The sequence below is a fragment of the Aotus nancymaae genome, unplaced genomic scaffold, assembly GCF_030222135.1.
Source record: "Aotus nancymaae isolate 86718 unplaced genomic scaffold, 86718_ANA_hifiasm-v0.15.2.pri h1tg000014l, whole genome shotgun sequence".
Classification (NCBI taxonomy): Eukaryota; Metazoa; Chordata; class Mammalia; order Primates; family Aotidae; genus Aotus; species Aotus nancymaae.
In genome coordinates this window covers 124,465,055-124,487,928 of record NW_026988425.1, presented here as the reverse complement: position 1 = coordinate 124,487,928, position 22,874 = coordinate 124,465,055, and the positions used below count along the sequence as shown (strand labels likewise).

Below are 22,874 nucleotides of genomic sequence, written 5' to 3'. Positions count from 1 at the left end.
TCAAACTTGTAACTACATTAGTTAGATTTTCCCAAAGTATTTTTAACTGAATTCAACCCATTTTAAAAACTTAATCAGGACCGGGCGCGGTGGCTCACACCTGTAATCCCAGCACTTTGGGAGACTGAGGCGGGTGGATCACGAAGTCAAGAGATCGAGACCATCCTGGTCAACATGGCGAAACCCTGTCTCTACTAAAAATACAAAAAATTAACTGGGCATGGTGGCGCGTGCCTGTAATCCCAGCTACTCGGGAGGCTGAGGCAGGAGAATTGCCTGAACCCAGGAGGCGGAGTTTGCGGTGAGCCGAGATCACGCCATTGCACTCCAGCCTGGGTAACAAGAGCGAAACTCCGACTCAAAAAAAAAAAACTTAATCAAGACCAATGGGTTAATTTACATAGAAATTGTCTTTGGCACCAGAACAGAACGTCTTCGTTGAAGACTGTGGAGCAAACCCACATGGCATTTCTTTCGTCTTGAACATCTTCAAGTCTGTGGGAAAGTTGAAAGACAAGTATTTATATATCTTGCAGCAAAAAGTCACCAATTTTGTCACATTTGCTTTCTCTCTCTTTGTATGTATGTAAGTACATACACTTTTTCTCAACCGTATGAATGTGTATTACGGATACTTCACTTCTTCTGAAAATAAAGACATTCTCCTATATGACTAAAACAACATTAGAAAATTAGCACTAACTTAGTAATAGCAACTAATAGAGTCCATATTCAGATTTCCCCAATTGGCCCCAAAAACATTTTGTAATTTATTTTCATTCCAAAACCCGAAGTTTATGCATTACATTTGGTTGTTACGGCTCTTTATTCGCCTTTTTAAACAACATTCTCTCATCTTTTGTTTGTTATGAAAATGAATATTTCACGAGTCCGAGCCAGTTCATGTACAATGCTTATATCTCATTGTTGAATGGCCGAATGAGGTTAATTCCTCTCCCTTCTCCCAAGTGTAGACCTCAGGACCATATGACCCTGGCTTACTCTCCTTGTATCTGGAAGAAAGGCTGGGACTAGCAGAAGCCTTGTTGATCTGCACACTCCATAGGGATGGGAAGGGGAAGGACTTGCTATGCCCATATACTGGCTGTGAGCCAGGTTGGAGAGAGAGACAGCCCAGGGGAAAGGAATGGAGGTGTGGAGAGGAAGGAGTATGGGAGGAATGGGATAACATGGTTTTGAGGCACTTACTCATTACATGGACCCATTGGATAGCCACTTCCCCTCTGGGGAAGAGCAAGTCAGGAGTCTTAGAGAAGAATACTCAGTCTCTACTACAGGGGAAAGGTGAAGCCAGAGCCTCCCAGAATCAGTGTCAGGCCGAGAACCTCTGGACAGTGCTTCTCAAGCAATCCATATTGAAGAATCAGTGGCAGAGAAATAAACATTGTGTATAATACAGATCTTCAACATTTAGTAGTATCATTTATCTGAAGATTTGAATATATAATGTATTTTTAAATACTGTCTTCATGTGATATAATGAAAAAATTCCCAAATTCATCTTGGCGTTACAGCGAGGGAGGAAGGAATGAGAATGAAATGGGGGAGGCGTATAGAGGGAACTTCAGCTTGATCTTTACTCATTTTTCTTTTCTTTTACATTGGAAGGAACCTGCTGGAGCACATATGGCAGAGGAGGGACATCCATTTGGTTTTGGGTGATGGATGTGTTGCTCTTAGCACTTCACAAAATTTGAGCTCCACTTCTGCTCCTTATTAAATAATATGGCCTTTGAAATCATATAGGTCAGAGGAGTTAAAATTGGCTTGCCACAAACTCAACCATAACAAACAAAATTAGACTGGCCTTTTTGTGATCTGATTTTGTCCTGGATGAGCGAGGGCTCCTGTTAAGGTTCAGCGGATTGTGGGCAAGTTTACTTACTCCCTGTGAGCCTCAGTTTCCTTCTCTCTAAAATGGGAATAACATCCCCTGACACAGAGCTGGTTGATTTATTGAAGGTCCTGCAGTGAGCAGGAGGACACACTAACCCAGCCAGCAGGAGCTTAAACCGTGAGGTCATCATTATCCCACATGACTCAGAGTCTGAAAACAGGGATGTTCGTGGCAGGACTGGCAGCTGCACAGTGTTATGAAGGACCCAGGCCCACCGAGCACCCCGTTCTCTCCCCAGCGGGTCACTGCTAGCTGTATCTGGGGATGCAGTGTAGCTGTGGCCACATCAGGCCACACATCCTCACACTACATCATTCAAGGCAGCAAGAGAGAGAGCCCCTGACTATGGTCCTTGTGAAGGAGAAGCAAGCCCCAGCATGTCTCCTCTTACATCTCATGGGCCAGGTGACAGCATGTGGCCATGCCAACAACAGTCCCTGGCAAGGGGAACTGAATTGCACAGATTGTCTTGGACCTATCAACATGGGCATGTTGCCCCATGGGGCAGGCAAGGAGGCTTGCCTGAGAAGCCCCAGACACAGGCAGGGCTCAGTCAGCAAGGATGGGAGGGAAAAGCTATGGGGTGGGCAAAACAATGGATCTGACACAGAAATGCAGAGACCACCTGCCTCATTAGCATATTCCCTTTCCCTCCTGTCCCTGATTGTCTACTCATGTTCCCTCCACTCCCTGACTGTTGCCCACAGCACTGGCAGCTGAGATCAATGCAGAGGATGAACGAGGCTGCCTACTTTAGTGTCAAATGTGTCGAGTTTCCAGGTGTTACAGCCACTCTGTTGAGTTGTATGCCTTTGTAAGCAAAGATCTTGTCATTTTATTTTACTTTGTGGCAATCCAGTTTTACTATATCCCAGCCTGGTTGTTATAAACACTTTTTAAAAGTCAAGTAAGACAGGTTGCTATTTCACAGCCTAGAGAAAAAGAAGTGACTAAGTAACTGCATGTTTTTTCCAGTGATGTCCCCAGCATGCCATCCAGTGATACTGTCAGTTAAAGCCCCTACTCGCATATCTCATTTAGCTTTAATAAGGTGATTGTAGGTGCTAAGAACATGCCAATTTTTTAGCATAAGCATTAACATCTTCATATAATAAGTAGATGTTTGTCTACTTAACTTTGTAGTGTTAATTTTAATACATATTTTCATTTAGAATTAAGGGCACAGTTATTTTTTATCAGTAATGCCACTTATTAAAATGGAATCGCTGAATCTTAACCAAAAAGCACTGGAGAATGGATAGGGATTCAGTTTAAACGAAGAACCGCCAAGTTTTATTATATTAAACTTTGTCAATATGGCAACATGTTAAGCAATAACTCTCTGACTCTAAAATAAATATACTCCTGGGGCCTTAATTTTCAAGCATTATTGCAGTCTTTATCCTTCATATTTCATTATTTATATTCTGATAGAAGCAACAACTTTTATTAGATTTTTTTATTTGTACAAATTTATGGGGTACATTTGAAATTTTGTTACATGTACATAATGTATAGTGATCAAGTCAGGGTGTCCATCATCTGAATACAATACATTTTTGTTAAGTAGAATCACCCTATTCTGCTATCAAACGTTGAATGTATTCCTTCTTGTTGTATGTTTGTACCTTTAACCCACTTCTTTTCATCCTCCCCACCACTCACCCTTCCTAGTCTCTGGCATCTGTCTTTACACACTCTACCTCTATGTGATCAAATTTCTAGCTCCCACACATAATTCGGAACATGCAATATTTGTCTTTCTGTGCCTGATTTATTTCATTTAGGATAATGACCTCCAGTTTCATCCATGTTGCTGCGTATGAATGACATCATTCTTGTTAATAGCTGAATAGTATTCTCCTGTCTATATACACCACATTTTCTTTAGCCATTCACAGATGGAATGTAGAAATGTAAAACATGTTCTGCTTCTTCAGTTGTTCAAATCCTATTAATATTACTCTTTTTTAAAGAATTTTTGATTAAAATATTTTTACAGCTTCTTGGAAATATCTATTATAAACATTCTCCTTTGATTGAAATTTGCAAAGTGTTGAAGGCCCTAGAGAGGTGCATGTTATATTTCATGCTCCAAATAAAAACATATATATACATCACTAGTAGTTTCACATAACATTAGAAACTTGATACGACCATTCATAAAGTTGAAGCAATTTTTAAAACAATTTTAATGTTATCCAAGAAGTGATATGTAAGATGACATTTGCGTCAGCCGCCTAACATGTATGAGCCAGGCTATTTATCCTTTCCATAGACACGTTCTTTTGAAAAGCAGCCATGAGTGCAGATGCATCTGTCATCAGGTAGCAAAGAGTCTCCTGTGGCCATCAGCCTGGAGATTACCTTTGCCCCTCTTCTGCGCTGTTTATCTGTTCCCTCCTGTTTCCTGTATTTCTCTGGTTTTGGTTTCCACCCTCATTTTGTGGAGTACATCCTCCTGAAGCTTCCTAAGAAAGAGTGAATGAAGATGTCTTGGCACAGGTTCACTAGAAAACGGAACCCAAGGTAACTCCCAATGGCTATTTATTTCAGAGACACAATCCCAGATGTGTTAGCAACTAGTTTTATTGAGAAATAAGGCTGCTGTGAATTTTCTTGAATGAGTCTTATGTTTTCATTTCTCTTGGGTAACTATCCCTGAGTGGAATTGCTGGGTCACATGGTAAAGGTATATATTAGTCCATTTCATACTTGTATGAAGATACCACCTGAGACTGGGTAATCTACAAACAAAAGGGGTTTAATTGAAACAGTTCCCCATGGCTGGGGAGGCCTCAGGAAACTTACAATGGTGGCAGAAGGGGAAATGGAAGTAGGCACCTTCCTCACAAGGAGGCAGGAGAGAAAGAGAGCGCAGAGAAAACTGTCACTTTTAAAACCATCAGATCTCGTGAGAACTCACTCACTATCATGAGAACAGCATAGGGGAAACTGCCCCCACAATCCAATCACCTACCACCAGGTCCTTCCCTTGACACATGGGCATTACAATTCAAGATGAGATTTGGATGAGGACACAGAGTCACACCATCTCAGAGTATGTTGAACGGTATTAGAAATTACCAAACGTTTTTCTAAAATAATTGTCCCATTTTACAATCCCAACAGCAAAGTTTGAAAACTCCAGTTGCTCCCTGGCCCCTTGGACATCTGTGCTAGTATGTAAAATACAATTGAATGACCCTTGAACAGCACAGGTTTGAACTGCACGGGTCCACTTATACGTGGATTTTTTTCAGTCAAATGAGGATCAAAATTACAATATTCACAGGATGCAAAATCCACATATATGGAGGTCCAACTTCTCACATATGCAAGTTCCACAGGGCCAACTATTGGACTTCAGTACACACAGACTTTGGTATATGTCGGGGGGATCCCGCACCTAATCCTCTGCAGATACTAGGGGATAACTGTACAGTTGATTTGTGTATGTTGATCTTGTATCCTGTGACCTTAAAAAATTGCTTATTATGGTTTTTTTTTTTTTGCTTTCTTAAGATTTTCTGTGTGAACAATCATGTTCTCTACTAATAAGAACAGTGTTATATCTTCCTGTCTGATTTGCTAGGATTTCTTGTACTATGTTGAATAGCAGTGGAGAGAGTGGTGAGCATCCTTGTCTTTTCCCAGTCTTAGAGGTAAAGCATTTAGTCTTTCACCATTAGGTATGATATTAGCTATATGTTTGTGTAGATTTTTTAAATCGAGTTATGGAGATCCCCTCTATTCCTAGTTTTATGGGAATTTTTAAGTATGTGTGAGTATTGAATTTTGTCAAATGCTTTTTCTGCATTTATGATAGGATTATGTGATTTTTCTTCTGTATCCTATTAATATGGTGAATTATATGGATTGATTTTCAAATATTGAGCCATCCTTGCATCCCCTTGGTCATGGTATATAGTTCTTTGTATATGTTACTAGGTTCTATTTGTTTATACTTCCTTATGAATTTTGTATCATATTCATGAGAGGTGTTGCTCTGCACTTTTCTCTTTTTGTACTTTCTTTGTCTGATTTTGGTATCAGGATACTGTTGGCTATTTTCTGGAGGAGCTTCTAACCTTTTTGGGAACTGTTCTGGTTGTTACATTATATACATATACCTTATCAAAGTCTATTGGTGTTGACACTTTACCACTATTGGTGAAGCATATAAACTTTACCTGCCTTTTTGCTGCTTTATTCTCTATGATTTATAATAAAATTGTTTTAAATACTTATTCAACATACAGTGAAACATAAAAACAGATAGGTAACGTCATTAATTTTTGCTTTAACCATCAGATATAATATCGAAAACTCAAGAGGAGAAGGAAAGTCTGTTATATTTGCCCATATTTTTGTTCTTTCCATGTTCTTCCTTCTTTATATGCCAAAATGCCTTCTTTTATCATTTCCTTTCTGCCTAGAGAACTTCCTTTAGCCATTTCTTTAGGGTAGGCTTGCTAGGAACAAAATCTCCTAATTTTCCTTCATTTGAGAATGTATCTGTCTCCTGCTTATTACTGAAGAATATTTTTGCTGGCTTTAGAATTCTGGCTGATAGTTATTTTCTTTCAGTACTTAAAAAATGTTATCCTGGCTGGATGTGGTGGCTCATGCCTGTAATCCCAGCACTTTGGGAGGGCAAGGTAGGCAGATAACTTGAAGTCAGGAGTTCAAGACTAGCCTGGCCAACAGATTAAAACCCCATCTCTACTTAAAAAATAACAAAAGTTAGGCCAGGCGCGGTGGCTCACGCCTGTAATCCTAGCACTTTGGGAGGCCGAGGCGGGTGGATCACGAGGTCAAGACCAGGATCGAGACCATCCTGGTCAACATGGTGAAACCCCGTCTCTACTAAAAATACAAAAAATTAGCTGGGCATGGTGGTGCGTGCCTGTAATCCCAGCTACTCAGGAGGCCGAGGCAGGAGAATTGCCTGAACCCAGGAGGTGGAGGTTGCAGTGAGCCGAGATCGCGCCATTGCACTCCAGCCTGGGTAACAAGAGCAAAACTCCGTCTCAAAAATAAAAATAAAAAATAAAAAATACCAAAAGTCAGCAAAGTTTGGTGGTACACGCCTGTGTCCCAGCTACTTGGGAGGCTGAGGCAGGAAAATCTTTGAACCATAGAGGCAGAGGTTGCAGTGAGCTGAGATTGCACCATTGCACTCCAGCCTGGGTGACAGAGCAAGACTCTGTTTCAAAAAAAAAGAAAAAAATGTTACTCTGCTTCCTTCTGGAAGCAGCTAACGAGAAATCCACTGTCTTCCAAATTGTTTTTCCCATATAAGTAAGGTGTTGTTTGTTTTTCAGGTTTCTTTCTTTGTCTTTAGTTTTTAGAAGTTTGACTATGATATATTTTGGCATGAATTTCTATGGGCTTTTTTCTGTTTAGGGTTTGCTCAGCTTCTTGAATCTGTATGTTTGTTTGTTCATTTGCAAAAATTGGGAAATGTTTAGTGATCATTTCTTTGAATGCTTTTTTAGCTGTACCCTATTTCTCCTCCTCTACGGTACTCCAGACTTTTGTCACAATCCCTCATGTTCCTAGGTTGGGTTCTGTATATGTGTTGTTTTTTTTAAGTCTGTTTTCTCTGTTGTTCAGATTAGGTAATTTCTATGTTCTACCTTTATATTACAATGATTCTTTTTCTCTTCTCTCCATTTTGCTTTTGAGCACACCCATTGATTTTTTAAAATTAGAATTGTATTTTTTAGTTCCTGTTACATTTGCCCACATTTTTGTTCTTTATTTGGCTCTGTTTTGTATCTTCTATTGTTTTGGTAAGACTTTCTGTTTCTTTACTACATTTTCTATTTTTTTCATTTGTCTCAAGTATGTTTATAATTGCTTGTTGAAGTATTCTTATGATGACTATTTTTAAATCCCAGTCAGATAACTATAACATCTGTCATCTCATTTTTCATATGTTTTCTTGTTCTGTTTGAAATCTTCCTGGTTCTTGGTAAAAGTGATTTTTTTTTAATTTAAAAGGGCATATATTTGGTATTAAATTATAGGACCCTGGGTCTTACTTAAATCTTGTGTTTTAGCAGACCTCCTGACACTACTCTGGTAGGTTCATGGGGGCATTGCCTGACAACTGCTTGAGGGTCGCTGAAGTACAGATTCTCCCTGCACCCCTGTTGATACCTGGGGAATGGACTTGGTACTTCTTGGCAGGGGTACTTCCTAGCAGGGGTACTCCCTAGCTGAGAGGAGACAGAGATTCTCATTGCAATCAGATGAGTGTGAAAGTCCAGGCTCTCTTTATGTCCTCTGAAGATAGAGAGCAAGGTGCTTATTACCACCCAGTAGGGTTGAAGTCTTAGCTTTAAACTCAGCCTTTTCTGATACTCCCAGGCAGTGGAGCAGGCAGTGATGAGCACCTTGTTACAGCCTGGTGAGGGTGGGAATCTAGGCTTCCCACTAGACCTTTGCTGGCAGGGGTGGTAGTCAGGCTATAATTTTTTCTGTGGTGTTTGGCTGGAATAGAAGGGGAATGTCTAAGCAGCTACTGTCTTGCTAAGCTGCCCCCTTCCTGATGTTGTCTAGAGAGAACATGCTTTTTCTTTCCTATCTTCTTTCCTCCCTTCTTCCTCTCTCTCTCTCTCTCTCTCTCTCTCTCTCTCTCTCTCTCTCTCTCTCTCTCTCTCTCTCTCTTTCTCTCTCTCTCCCTCCCTGCTCTTGTTGGTGTTTCTAGGTTCCAGTTTCTCGAGTATCTAGTCTGGAATACGTAAGGCAAAAAGAAACTCCAGGGAACCCACCATTATGTCATTCCTGAAGTCCCAAAATCCCCAGCTGGTCTGCCACTTCTTCTCCACTTTTCAGAGTCTTCTAATATTATTTAATACATAATTTCCAGGGCTTTTCATTGTACTTAGTAAGAGGAATAGGAAAAAGTACATCTGCTCTATCTTTCCTGAAGAAGTCTCTAAATGTAAATGTTCATGAAATTTAACATGACTACAGCTACATAACTGTAATGGTTTTGATGAATCAAATGAAATATGAACTATACTTTCAAAGGTATGTGTGGATCAAAAAAGCAAGATGGTGAAAGGAAAAAATAGCTCTCAGGAAGGAAAACTGTGTTCAAGGAAATTACAAAGAAATTTTTTTGTCTTATGTAAAATGTTTCCAGATTCAAGGAGAGAAGGTTCTGGCCTTGAGTTTCTTAATGCTCATGTTAATTGATGGGAGGATTTGGCCTTTTCTTGTCTTCAAAGGGAAAAGAAATCTATATTTCATTTGAAGAGAGAAGTAGCCATGATGTTCTCCCTTTCTACTGAAACCTGTAGAAAATCTGTTCCTGATGTTTGTGCCTCATTAGCAAACACCCCACTGGCCCCTGCCTTTTCTGGAATCCTGTTCTAAAGTGAGCTTCTGTTCCAGGTCGCCTGAACTGGTGGTCCACTGTGTGCACGAGCTGTAAACGGCTTCTTCCTCTGGCCACGACAGGGGATGGGAACTGCCTTTTACATGCCGCCTCACTGGGTAAGCTCCGCAGCACAGACAGAGGGTGGCCAGGCTTCAGATCTGTGCAAGGCGTTATTGAAGGAAAGACATACGCTAAATAGAGCCACCCATATGCTAAATAGAGCCACCCATGTCACTGTCATCTGGGAAAGTCCCCAGGAGATAGACCCAACAATCCTGGCCCTTCTTGTCAAGTAGCCTGCACTTGGTGGAGAGACAGGACACATAAGAAAAGACCTGGTGTGATAGAAGGAGGCCTTGAGCATAGCTGCAGGGATGAGACTTAGAGACTGTTGCCTGGTACAAATAAAGAGGACTTCCTGGAGGAGGTGGGATCTTTACTGAGACGTGAAGAACTTGAGAGACTAGAAGAGGACATTGCAGGCAGGGAGACCCCGGAGACAAAGCATAAGGGCAGGAATGGACAGGGTGGTTGGAGGTAGGGGTGAGCAAGGCAAAGCTGGAGCAGGAAGTTTTGGGAACAGTGCATGAGGATGGGTAAATGAGGGTCCACTGTGTTGACAGCAGTCAACAATTGGCTTGGACTAATGGAAAGAGACGTAGGTCTGTTCAGATAAATCACAGGGGAGTCAGCATAGTCAGAATACACCGCAGAGAGATCAGCAGCCCTGTCCAGCAGAGACCTGAGCTTCCCGATCACACAAAGCCACACAGACACAGAAATATTTGGATAATTGAGGGTCATCATCGACTTTCTGGAACCTCAGTTATCCCTTTAGGCCCAGCCAAATCCATTTTGACAGGTGAATCTGGGTGTGCGCCAGGGACCATCAGGGCCGGTTGCTCCTTACCTGCCCTGGGGGATAGCGCCTCTCCAAAACACACAACCCTCAGACAGGAGTGTGGTCCTTGTTGGTCAAACTCGCATCCCACAAAAAATGTGGCTTTAACTGGGTGCTGTGACCTAAAGCAAGGGCCAGCCCCCAGACCTCTCTTTTTGGACCTGCAGTGAGGCCCATTGCACAAGAGGTAGGTGAGATAAGACTCTAAGGGGCTTCAAGGAAAATACATCGGCGTCTGGGAAGGGTCCCAGAGGAGGATGGAGACCAAGAGCAAGGGGAACGTTCCACGGGCTTGACCTGCAGTGAGAGAAGGCAAGGCACCCACTCACCTGCTTTGTCTCCATGTCATCGGAGCACATTCTGCTTGTTGGCATTGCAAAAGTCCCCCACATTCACCACGGTGAGAAAGTGAAAATCAGTATTCCCCCACCCAGCGGTAGCCACTCTTAACAGTTAGGTATTGTCATCATCTTCCAGTCTTCTGTCTGTTCAAGTGAAACAATGATCTTGCTGCATTCACTGTCTCGAATCCAACATTTTCCCTTAAAATTTGAGAATGTTCCATGCTGTTATCCTTCAAACACATGACTTTAAGTAGTTAGGTCATATTTCATCATAATGGTTAATATTAACTGTTCTCCTGTTATTGAGCATATTTTACCTTGTTCTTGGTAAAACCTGCAGAAAAAATATAAAAGAATGAATCTCTCATCTGTGTCAAACAGCAGCCTTGTTCCGAAATCTTGGGCATGGAAATGCCTTTGTCGCTCAGCAGCTGCAGCATGTGGAGTCATCGTCCCCATCAGCACAACAGGGGGCAAGGCCACACCCCATAGCATTTTCCCCCTATGAGCACAGTGGGCCTCCCAGGCCTGCCTGGGAAGGGAGAGCCTCCCTCGGGCTGTTCATTCCCACCTGCAAGAGAGCCTGGGCCATGAGCAACCAGGGCTGTAAGACCCCCCTCCAAGAATCCCCTGCACAACAGTGAGCCCAGAGCTCACAGCAGTCTGTTCTCTTATCCCAGCACTTGGTTTCATCTTGTGCCCAATGGCTAAACTCAGCCGGACCGGAGCTGCCCAAAGCCGCCACGTGACATTCACCAGCGGTGCTTGTGGAACCCCTGCTGGCCTGGCCTGACGCTGAGCTAGGATTGTGGGTCACATGGGGAAATGACAGTAATCTTGGAGTCAGGCCTGTAGACAGACATGTACAGGACAAAGACGCCCTCTCTGCAAGAGAGACCTGCCCAAGGAGCTGTGGGAGAGTCCTAGGAGGCCGCTGAAAGAGGCCTGAGGATGAGTGAGGAGGAATGACAATGGCCATTCCCCCTCCCCTGCCATCCTGTAGAAAAAGGCAGCGCCTTGCTGGCTAGAAGCCCATGGCAGGCCTGGGCTGTTGCATATCCAAGGACGCCCAGCCGGTTGAGCCTTTGAAAACGTCAGTGTACGTTGCTTTTCTTTGAAAACACTTCAGAGGCTCCCAGCTCCCTTGAGAGCCCCCTTTTCACTCTCCCTGTCCCCTCCATCCCGCTCTAGCCACCTTTCCATCTTGCCTTTTCTCAAGTACTGACCCCTCCAGGTCTGTCCCTGGCCTTTCCCTGTGTCTGTGTGCCTGGAACAGCAACTCAGCTCCTTCCTCCACCCATTTAAGTCTTTGCTCCTATGTTTCCATTCATGCCACAGCAAATCTGCCTGCCTCACCTCTCCTTGTGGGGCTGCTACCCTCAATATCATACACTCTGTGTCAACCTAATGGCTGCCCCACTCCCCACTTCCCCACAACATGTGCTCCGTGAGATTTCAGGAACTCCATGTGTCCCGGCCACTGCCACGCATATTCCCAGCACCTAGAATGAGTGGATGGGTGGGTGGGTGGATGGATGGATGGATTCCCCAGTGCTTTCCCTTGTAGCCAGGGCTGCCCTTCTCTTCAGCGCTTCTCCCATGAGTTGGGTTTCTTGACCACATCTGAGCCTCCCAGAGCACATTCTCGTAGATGACTGCTTTGCCTCAACATCCTCGCAGCACCTGGCACAGGGCGAGACCCTCTCGCTGGGAAGCAGGCGCTCTCTTCTGGGCCAGGTGTGTGTAGTGTTGTCACTGACGCTCTGCTTCTCAGGAAGCTGAGATGCTTCAGGGCTGAAGAGGTGGGAAATGGCAGACCCTGGAGAAGCCAGGATGCTTATGGCTGCCCTCACCTGGAGCCCTCTGTGAGAACACTGGACAGCCTGTCCCTGTCCCATAGTCAGTCCACCACCCAAATGCAAGACTTAGATAATGACAATTAGGTCATCAAAGCAAACCAGCAACATTGAGAGTGGGTTGCCAAGGGTGCCAGAGAGAAAAAGCACTAGATTTTCACCCACTATTCTTTTGCCAAGAACAGGATGTGCTGCTTCATTCACCTGCTTGTCTTAATGGGAAGCCTCAGGAAGAAGGCTTGAGGGGAATTAACAGAACCACCGAGTAATGAGGCTCCTCTGTGCATGCAGACAGGAGGCCATCCCAGTGGGTGGTGGTGGTTTGCATCATCTCTGGCTTGTCTTTTCCTCACGTCCTTTCTCTCCTCTGTTGTCCGTGGCCTCCTGGCTCTAGGAATGTGGGGGTTTCATGACCGGGACCTGGTGTTACGGAAAGCTCTCTACACCATGATGAGGACGGGAGCCGAGAGGGAAGCCCTGAAGCGGAGGTGGAGGTGGCAGCAGACGCAGCAGAATAAGGAGGTTGGTATCCACTGGCATGGCCCCCAGGCCCAAGACTGTCTTATGAGGTGAGGCAGAAACAGCCCCTGGGATCAGGAAAGTCTCCTGCATTTAAGCCCATGGAGGAGAAGCCTGTCGAAATGGCACAGTCCCGACAGACAGCAACCATGTGTCCACTTGTGCTTCCTTTAAGCATGATTATGAAAGCTGCCTACCTTCATTCCCAAAAGCAGCCCGGCTTGGATGACGAATTATATATATGACCACCTGCTGTCAGGGGCAGCCCATGGCTCCAGCCCCAGTGGGTGAGCTCAGTCCAAAGAGATTCCCGATTGTCCCAACCATGGCAAACATGACGACCTTGCTCTCCTAGAAGAATCTCCTGCTTTCTGACTATGGTAGACACAGTATCCCTTTAAACTTTTTAATGGCCAGCCACAGCTAGATACATACACAGGTTAATGCTCGTTACCCGCAGCCCCTGAGAATGACCCTTGTTGATGGGCAGACTCCTAACAGCTCTGGAATTAGAGCTTGGGGTTTCTGAAAACACAGTGAAGCACAGCAAAGGTGGGCGAGAGGGTGCAGTTGATAGCTACCTGCAGATGTGCCTGGCCTGGGTCCTGGTGAGGCTGGTCCGGGTGGGGAGGGTGAGGAGAGGAGGGCAGCATGGCAGTGGCCCACCCTGCTCCTGAGCCGGCTCCCTCTGCCAGTCAGGGCTGGTGTACACGGAGGAGGAGTGGGAGCGGGAGTGGACGGAGCTGCTGAAGCTGGCCTCCAGCGAGCCGCGCACGCACTTCAGCAAGAACGGCGGCACGGGAGGGGGGTAAGTGCTGCCCCTGCTCTCCCCGGAGGTCACCTCCAGCTCCAGGCCACTCAGGGCTGCACACAGCATGCGGGGATAGCACGGGGGGACCACGGGACCCTCATGCTGTAGAAGACAGAAAGACTCCAGCTTTCCAGCATTAGCTTTGAGACAGGGATGCATGGGAGGGCTTTGGGTGATGGCTGGCCCCTACCAGATGCTGGGGGAAGGGTATGCAGCCCCCACATGTGCTACGCAGGCAGAGGTCAACTCACAGGAGCCGTCTTCAGGCCACTTTCCTTGAACTTTGTTGTGCAGAGCAGGTGGGGTGCATGCCCTCAGGGCATAGCTGGTCTCTGGAGGTCACATGTGATGGTAAGTGTTCCCACGCATTGCCATCACATGGACCTGGCTCTGAAGTTTGGGTTTTCCCCCTGACTAATTAATTGGTGGCTTCAAGAAGTCACCCTGAAAGCAGAAGCTCATTAGCTAGCCTGGTGTTTTCCAGATGGGCTCCGTGGATATCATATGTGTTCCCAGCAAAAAGGCTTCACGACTGTGCATGTTTCAGAATAGCTTGTCCCTGCAGAAACACCTTGGGTGTTCTAGTATGGAATGAAGAGTGTGGCCAGACCAGCAGGGCAGCCATAGAGCCTTGGCCACGGCATATTTTTTGGTTCGCTTTCTCTGGAACCTCAACGCAAAGGTGTTGCTCCTAGAAAAGGTCTCAGCCAAACCTGAAAAAGTGTGAGCAGTGACACCAGGGAGACCCATGGAAGGACCAGAGCATGCAGCTCCAGGCCGCCCTCAGGCTCATGGGCCCTGCAGCGGGCACCCAGGTCCTCACCCACCCACCGAGGCAGGACCTAGTACCTACTGGGCCAGCTCTCCCTAGAGGCCCCAGCTGGAAAAGAGACTCCCACAGAGCCTGCAGCAGCAGCAGTGGCGTCCAAGACCATGTTTAAAGACAAGATGGTTAGAAGCCCACATGCCCTGGCACACCCTTCCTCCGGGGCTGTCTTGTCACTGTGTTTTAGAGCTGTGGTATGTCCATACCAACAGTCTATCTTGGCAGGACATTTGAGAACAAGCATTCTGAAGACTCAGACAACTGTGGAAAACTACTCTCTTCCTCCGCACACCTCCCGAGTCCTGCCTGGGTTGAGTCTTAAGCGTTCCTTGACATCATTTTCACTGTTGCCTCTCTCCCTCCTGCCACAGGGCAGATGCCTGATAGGTGCTGGCAGACTGGATCCAGTCCAGGTGTCTCTGCCAGGGACGGGGAGGAGTGGGGAAAGACAGCAGCAGTGATGACAGTAATCACAGGTGATCATCACACACACGTCCCCTGAGTGCCCCCCTCCAGGAGGATCTTCGCCCACAGTCCCATAGCTGGTCAGCCCATCTGACTCCCAAGGCCACAGTCTGGTCCCCTGCTGCCTGCTCCCTGAGGCCCGAGGGATTCAAGTGCTAATGGGGACATGAGAGCCACGTGGTGTCTGTCCCTATCTCCCACAGAGTCTGAGTGATCAGCCATCTAACGAAAGGATCAGTTCCCTTTAGGAATCTCCAAAATGGCCCAGACGTTGTCCCATTTACGTAGGCTAGCCTGGTCCCCTGACCCTGGAAGCTGTAGTTCTGGCTGCCACATCACAAAAAAGAAGGAAGAATGGGCAGAGAGGGGAAACTAAACAACCGAGGGTGGTCGCGAGTGACCCCGTCAGGAAAGAATGGAGAGGTGAGGCCGGAGGTATGGATGGTGTCGGGTGGATGGCAGGAGGGAGGTGAGCACGGGCAGGGTGGGATGGGGTGGGGTTGCGGAGACAGCGGCACCATAAGAGGGCCCTGTGCTGGGCACTCTACCCCGCCTTTCCAACCCTACCTCACAAGCCTCCAGTCCCCATCCACAGATTGGAAGACTGAGCTTCAATGGGATTAGATAACTGTTCCAAGACCACAAAAATGATAAATGGAGGAGCCAAAAAGTGAAAATTTGGTCTGATCATTAAGTCTTCTCTTTTGACCAGGCCCTACAGCCTCACGAAATCCCTCAAATACAACAGTTTGTAAAACTTCAGGTGACAGGTCAGCCTGAAAATGAAACCACCACTCTGGGCTGGGTGATGGGAGTGAGGACACAGCCACCTGGTCCCCACAGATGCACAGGTTGGAATCCTGTGCCAGTGATGCGGGAGATACTTCTAGGGTTTCAGCAACTGGTGTTTCCAGTGCAGAAAAAAAAAAAAAAAAAAAAAAACTCAGAAGAGGAAAGAGCATGTGCAATAGGAATATATCACCAAGAGTTGCTTCTGTAGCCAGATGCATCCTTGAGTTAGCTGGAACCTTTACATGGCCAGTCAAGGAGGGAGGCCTATGGAACCAGCATAAAACGCACATTTTCCTGGGCATGGGAAGTATTGGCTGAGTCCCATGGACTGTGGTAGCAGGCAGAGAGTGTCTCAGCAAGGCATTCATGCAGCTATGCAGGACTTGCCAACAGGGCGCTCCAGAGCTGTCACCAGCTCCAAGAATTTGCTTGGGGTTCAGAGTCCACAAAAGAGGCCTTTGTGCAAGCACAGTGTGCTCCGCCTTTTGCCCGTGTCTTTTCTCTCCATGTTGAGCTGAGAGGTGTGGGACATCATCTCTGGGGCTTGAGGGCTGCAGGGACGAGTTTCTGATGCCTGCTTGAAGGGCCTGAAGGCAGAAGCTGGCAAGCTTGGGGTTCACGGGGGTATGGCGGGCTGTGCAGGCCAGGACATATGGCCGTAGGGGCTGTGAGGCCAGGATCCTGCACGCTGCCCAAGGGCCAGGCATGGATTCAGGGAGGAGGCCCCAGTAGGCTGGCTTCAGGACTCACCTACAGTGGAAACCACACAGAAAGCCAGCCCCGGAGGCCAGGGCTGAGGGTGGACACAAGCAGTCAGTGAGAGAAGCCACCACCGCAGCCCAGGGACCTGAGGACACAGCCCCTCAACTAACAGAGAGCTCTGAAGACCTACAAAAGCACTTCCTCAGACAGCAGGCCAGCACTGGGACCTCCAGTGAGCCCAGCGGGTCCTGAAGGAAGACAGGCAAGAAAGACTTGGCTGCCCTCCTGTCCCTCCTCTCCGCCTGAGCCGGCACCACAAGGGACAAAGACGGCAGCCACAGAAGAAGAGAAAGCAAAGGGTGAAACAGAGAAGCCAGCTGGCAGCTAACCCAGTCTACAGGAGGCTCAAGCTTGGGGCTGATAGCCCTCTGCACAGAAAAGTGACCAGAAGAACCACACAGAATTTTCAGAGTGTCACCCAGGAATGGGAAAGAGCAAGTCAAGAGAGAGTTTGCAGGCACAATGGCAAGAGGAACTACGGTGGCCTTCTTCATCCCAGCCTGGCTTTCCCAGAACCTGTTCCCCACAGAGGAGAGGAAAGGGGTGTAGTGCGGGCCCTGTGTTCTGCTCTAAAAGCCCCTGGTATGGAGACAGATGGGGCAGCCCCTGTTCTATTGGTCCCTGACACAGATGATGACCTGCAGTCATTTTAAACCTGTTACTTTCCCAGAAAGTGACTAAGTCACATATCCACAGAGGTCAGAAGGGATCAGAGGCCAGGCATGGGCATGAACTAAGACCTGCTTCCTCTCTGCCTCCCAATAGGACTCACATTGGCCAGGCCCCAGCCACATGGAAAGAGCCAGGCCTTCCCTAGGGCTTGGGGAAGGGTTAGTGAGGTCAGATGGGAATTTGAACAGTGTCATCTACTGAGCCCATGTTATGTGTCAGGCAGGCCTATGAAGCTGTCATTATCATCAATCACAGATAAGGAGGCTGAGAGTCAGGTAATTAGATAGTGCATTAGTCCAGGTTCTCCAGAGAAACAGAACCAATAAAAGACATATATAAAGAGATTTATGGTAGGTATTGGCTCACATGATTATGGTGTCTGAGAATGCCCACGATCTGCCATGTGCCAGCTGGAGACCCAGGAAAGCCAGTGGTGTAGTACAAAGGCCCAACAGCTGGAGAACTGATGGTGTGGATCCAGTCTGAATCTGAAGGCCTAAGAACCACAAGTGCTGAGGGCAGAAAGTCCATGTCCCAGCTCAAACAGTCAGGTTCAGTTATTCCGTCTTCCTCCACTGTTTTGTTCCCATCCCTGCATAGATGGGATGAGGCCCACCCACATTGGTGAAGGCTCTCTGCTTTCTGCTCTCCAGAAATTCAAATGCTAATCTCATCCAAAATGCCCTTACAGACACATGCAGAAATTATATTTAACCAGCTTTCTGGGAACCAGTTAGTCCAATCAAGTTGGCACATACTATTAACCATCACAGGTTAGCTCCCAATGTCCCTCAGCCTGAAAGATACAAAGCCAGAACCTGAACTTAGAACTGACCAAAAAACATAACTCCACACTCTTGACAAATGCAGACCAGGCATGCGGAGTAGGAATCAACAACTTATCTTGATTTATGTTGAAAATCATTTTTGTTCTTTAAACTTTTAAAAGAACCATCTGTTTGTTTTCTGTTTGATGAGAAGGGTTAAGTGGAAGCTGAGAGGCCAGTCGGTTGGACAAAGAGGAAAAGAGAGCAGAGCAAGGGGGGTCGTTTGGGGGACCCCTTGGCAGACCCCAGGGCATCATCTGTCTAGGTCCTTACTTTTCTCACATGCTAATCTCTCTGCTTTCTCTTTGTAGTTTAGTATCTGAAATTTCACTGAAATGTGTTTGCTGCATTTCTTTTTATTAAACTTTTTCAGAAGTAGCTAGAATCCCAAGCAATTTCCTAACACACAGTCTGAGAGTTGTCAATTTCAGCCAATCTTTGAAGAAAAGCAAGAGGCATTTTATTCTTGGGAGGTGCCCACGTCACAACCTGGTGGTCCTGGGCCATGGGTTGGCCTTATGCAGGAAAGGAGGCATACTTGTGTATATTCCTGGAGGTGCCATGATTTCCGTCAGCAGACCAAGCAGAAGGAGCATCTGCTAACGTAAGGTGTCCTCACTTCGCAGATGTGGGACCCAGCTCACATTTTTAAAGACATTTCTAATTGAAAATAAGACCAAAGTTCACTCTTTATCTAGGGGTGGTTCTCAAGTAGGAACCTTCCTTGATCTTCTTGTCTAAAGAATCCACCTTTTATCACTGTACTGATAGTTTCTTGTTTATTTTATTATTTATTTAAATATGGTTAGGGGATACAAGTACACGTTTCTTACATGCAAGATCGCATCGTGGTGAAGTCTGGGCTTTTAGTGTACCCATTACCCAAGTAGTGAACATGGGTAATGTTCAATAGGTAATTTTTCAGTCCTCACCCCCTCAAACCCTCTGGCCTGTCATAGTCTCCACTGTCTATTATTCTACTCTGCCTGTCCATATGTACGCATTGTTTAGCCCCCAGCTATAAGTGAGAACATGAGGTATTTGACTTTCTGTTTCTGAGTTATATCACTGAGGATAATGGCCTCCATATCCTTCCATGTTGCTGCAAAATATACCATTTATTTTTTATGGCTAAGTCATATTCCATGGTGTGTGTGTGTGTGTATATATATATAACATTTTCTTTATCTAATCCTACATTAATGAACACTTAGGTGGATTCTATATCTTTGCCATTGTGAATAGTGTTACAGTAAACATGCAGGTATCTTTTTGATATAATGATTCATTTTCCTTTGGATATATACCTAGTAGTGGGATTGCTGGATTGAGTGGTAGTTCTATTTTTAGTTCTTTGAGAAATCTCCACAGTGTTTTCCATAAAGGTTGTACGAATTTACATTCCTACCAACAATATGTGTTCCCTTTTCACCAAATCCTTATCAACATGTTGTTTTTAGTCTTTTTAGTAGTAGCCATTCTGACCATTGTAAGATGGTACCTCACCGTGGTTTTAATTTGCATTTATCTGGTAATTAGTGATGTAGAGTATGTTTTCATATGTTTGGCTATTTGTATGTGTGCCTTTGAAAAATATCTGTTCATGTCCTTTGCCCACTTCTTAATGGGGTTATTTGTTTTTCTTGTTGAGCTGCATATGGCTATGCAATTTTCCCAGCACTATTTATTGAATAGTGCCATTTTCCCAGTATATATTTTGGTTGGTGTTGTTGAAGATCAGCTTGTTTTCAGTATGTAGCTTCATTTATAGGTTCTGTATTCTGTCCCATTGGTCTATGTGTCTGTTTTTGTACCACTATCATACTGTTTTGTTTACTATAACCTTGTAGTACCATTTGAAATTAGATAATATTATGGCTCCAGGTTTGTTCTTTTTGCTTAGGATTCCTTTGGCTATTCAGGCTCTTTTTCAGTTCCATAGGAAATTTATTGTTTTTTTCCTAATCCTGTGAAAAATGACATTGGTAACTTGATAGGGATTGTATTTAATCTGTAGATTGTTGTAGCAACATAGTCATTTTAATGATGTTGATTCTTCCAATCCATGAGCATGGAATGTTTTTCCATTCATTTGTGTCATCTACAACTTTTTTCTTCCGTGTTTTTGTAGTCCTCCTTGTAGATCTTTCACCTCCCTGATTAAATATATTCCTCGATATTTTTGTAGCTAATATAAATGGGATTGCCTCCTTGATTTAGTCCTCAGCTAGATGGTTACTGGTACATAGAAATGCTACTGCTTTCAGTATGAAACTTTACTAAATTCATGTATCAAATATAAGAGGTTTTTGGTAGAGTCTTTATAGTTTTCTAATTATAAAATCATATCATCAACAAAGGGATGATTTGACTTCTTTTCCAATTTGGATGCCTTTTGTTTCTGTCTCTTGCCTGACTGCTCTGCAGGCACTTCCAGTACTCTGTTGAAAACAGTGGTGAGAATGGGCACTCTCATCTTGTTCCGGTCTTTAAAGGAAAGGCTTTTGACTTGTCCCCGCGAAGTATGCCATTGGCTGTGGATTTGTCATATATGACTTTTATTATATGTTCCTTCTATGCCTAGTTTGTTGAGGATTTTCATCATGAAGTGATGCTGAATTGTATTCAATGCAAAAATCCTTGACAAAATGCCAGAAAATCAAATATAACAGAACATCAAAAAGATAATACACCATGATCAGGTGGGATTTATTCCAGGGTTGCAAGGATGATTTGCCATACACAAATCAATAAATGTGACATATCACATAAACAGAATTAAGAAGAAAAACGATATGATCATCTCAATAAATGCAGAAAATAACTGATAATTTCTTCTTTGATCATCTGTGCTCCACATTTCTAAGTGGGGTATTTCTCTCTCCAAGTGTGCAGCGTGTAACTCCATGTTCTCTCCCTGTGCTGTTCATTATCTTGTTCAACCATTCACTTGCTGGCACTCAGCGCATACTAGGCAACAGGGACAAACAAGCAACTTCCAGAAGCGTTTGACCCCCAGGCACCGCAGCTTGGCTTTCAGGTATGGCTAGGCAGGCTAATCACCTGGGATGTTTCAAAATGCACACCCAGGAGTGCCCTGTTTAGACCTGGCATAAAACACATGTGTGTCTATGTGTGAATATGTATCCATGTCAATACATATTTAAAACATTCCTTTTCTACTTCCCTTACCTTCCTCGATGAAAAAGTAAGTTCTAAAGCCATTAGGTGGGTCAAAGCAAGGTGGCATCTGGAATGGGTGGGGGATGGGAGGACACCAGGGGCCAGAGCCAGATGTCAGCCAAACAGGTGAAGAGGACCACCTCAGGGAGGGGGAGCAGAGGAGGAGATAGCTGACATACGGGAAGATTGATTAAATAAGGAAATTCTTTAGAATGAATACAAACAAGTTTTCTCACGGTAAGTGAAGAAAGTTACAAGTAGAATTAACTTTGTGGGGTTGGATTGAACTTAAGGTTTTGTGTAAATATTGAGAGGGAGAAAAAGATGAAAATAAATAAACATGGAGAGAGAGAGAAAGATGAACATACACATGCAAGTGTGTATCCATGTGTGAGTATGAACTTGAATCATCTTTTTGCACCAAGAAGCAAGAAAGTGCTCTAAGAAATGATGAGAGCTTGGCACAGTGGCTGACACCTGTAATCCCAGCACTTTGGGAGGCTGAGACAGGAGGATCACTTGTGCCCAGGAGTTCGAGACCAGCCTTGGCAACATAGTGAGACCCCTGTCTCTACAGAAATGAAAAGTTTTCTGGTCATAGTGGTGCCCTGTGGTCCCAGCTACTTGGAAGGCCAAAATGGTAGGCTCACTTGAGCCCAGGAGTTCGAGGCTGCAGTGAGCTGTGATCTCACCACTGCACTCCAGCGGGGGCAACAGAGTGAGACCCTGTCTCAAAAAACAAAAACAAAAAGAAATGATGAAGGTGTCATAAGGACACAGATCCAGCTTTAGAAAAGCCACACTGACCACATCAAGGAGTATCTGAGCATCCAGATAATCACACTAATGGATTATAACCCATTGAATAAAATAGAAAGCCAAAATTCCATAGTGATACCAATAAACATATAAAGATTTGGTGAGGAATGGAGTATTTGCACAGGTTCAAGTTCCTCCCCACAAAATGCTTGTTAATTTCAAAGGGGAAATCAGTAGCTCTGCAGGGGCAAGGCCTGGGAGATGACCTTAAGGAGCAGTCCAGGTCAGCCTCACCAGTGATGGGACAATCTGCAATTCACACAACCTAAGAAGATGTCACGAGAAGGACTCAGCTTGACCCAATCCAGTCTAACCATGAAGAAATAGAGAAACCCTCATGAAGGACATTCTACAAAATACCTAGTCTGCAATCTTCAAAAATGTCAAGGTCATGGAAGTCAAGGATTTCCTGAGAAATATTCCAGGTGAAGAAGACGAAGGAGATGCCACCACCGAATGCAGCACGCGACCCCGAGCGGGAACCTTTGCTCTAAAGGCATTACTGGGACAACTGGCACACACGTGTGGGGTCTAGTGGTTGCATGTAACCATGTGAATTCCTGATGTTAATGGCTGTGTGGTGGTTGTGTAGGAGGATGTTCTGTTCATAGAGAATGAGCAAGAAGCTTCCAGGGTGATGGGGCACCAGGTTGGCTATTGATTTTCAAATCGTTCAGGGAAACAAAAGCTCTTTTTACTGTATGTGCACAACTATTTTTTGAGGTTTTGATTGCTGCCAATTTTTTTAACTGTTAAAACACAGTAAATTGGGTTGGACATGAT

The 22,874-nt window shown here is 45.1% G+C and overlaps 1 protein-coding gene across 1 annotated transcript in view; it reads left to right on the top strand.

The window, feature by feature from the left end:
* Positions 1 to 22,874, top strand: part of OTUD7A (OTU deubiquitinase 7A) — a 285,170-nt gene that overhangs the window by 246,283 nt on the left and 16,013 nt on the right. The window contains exons 7-9 of the mRNA XM_064376338.1: positions 9,329 to 9,430; positions 12,810 to 12,937; positions 13,630 to 13,742. Of these exons, the coding sequence (XP_064232408.1) occupies positions 9,329 to 9,430; positions 12,810 to 12,937; positions 13,630 to 13,742 (343 nt within the window). The remainder of the gene's footprint in view (positions 1 to 9,328; positions 9,431 to 12,809; positions 12,938 to 13,629; positions 13,743 to 22,874) is intronic.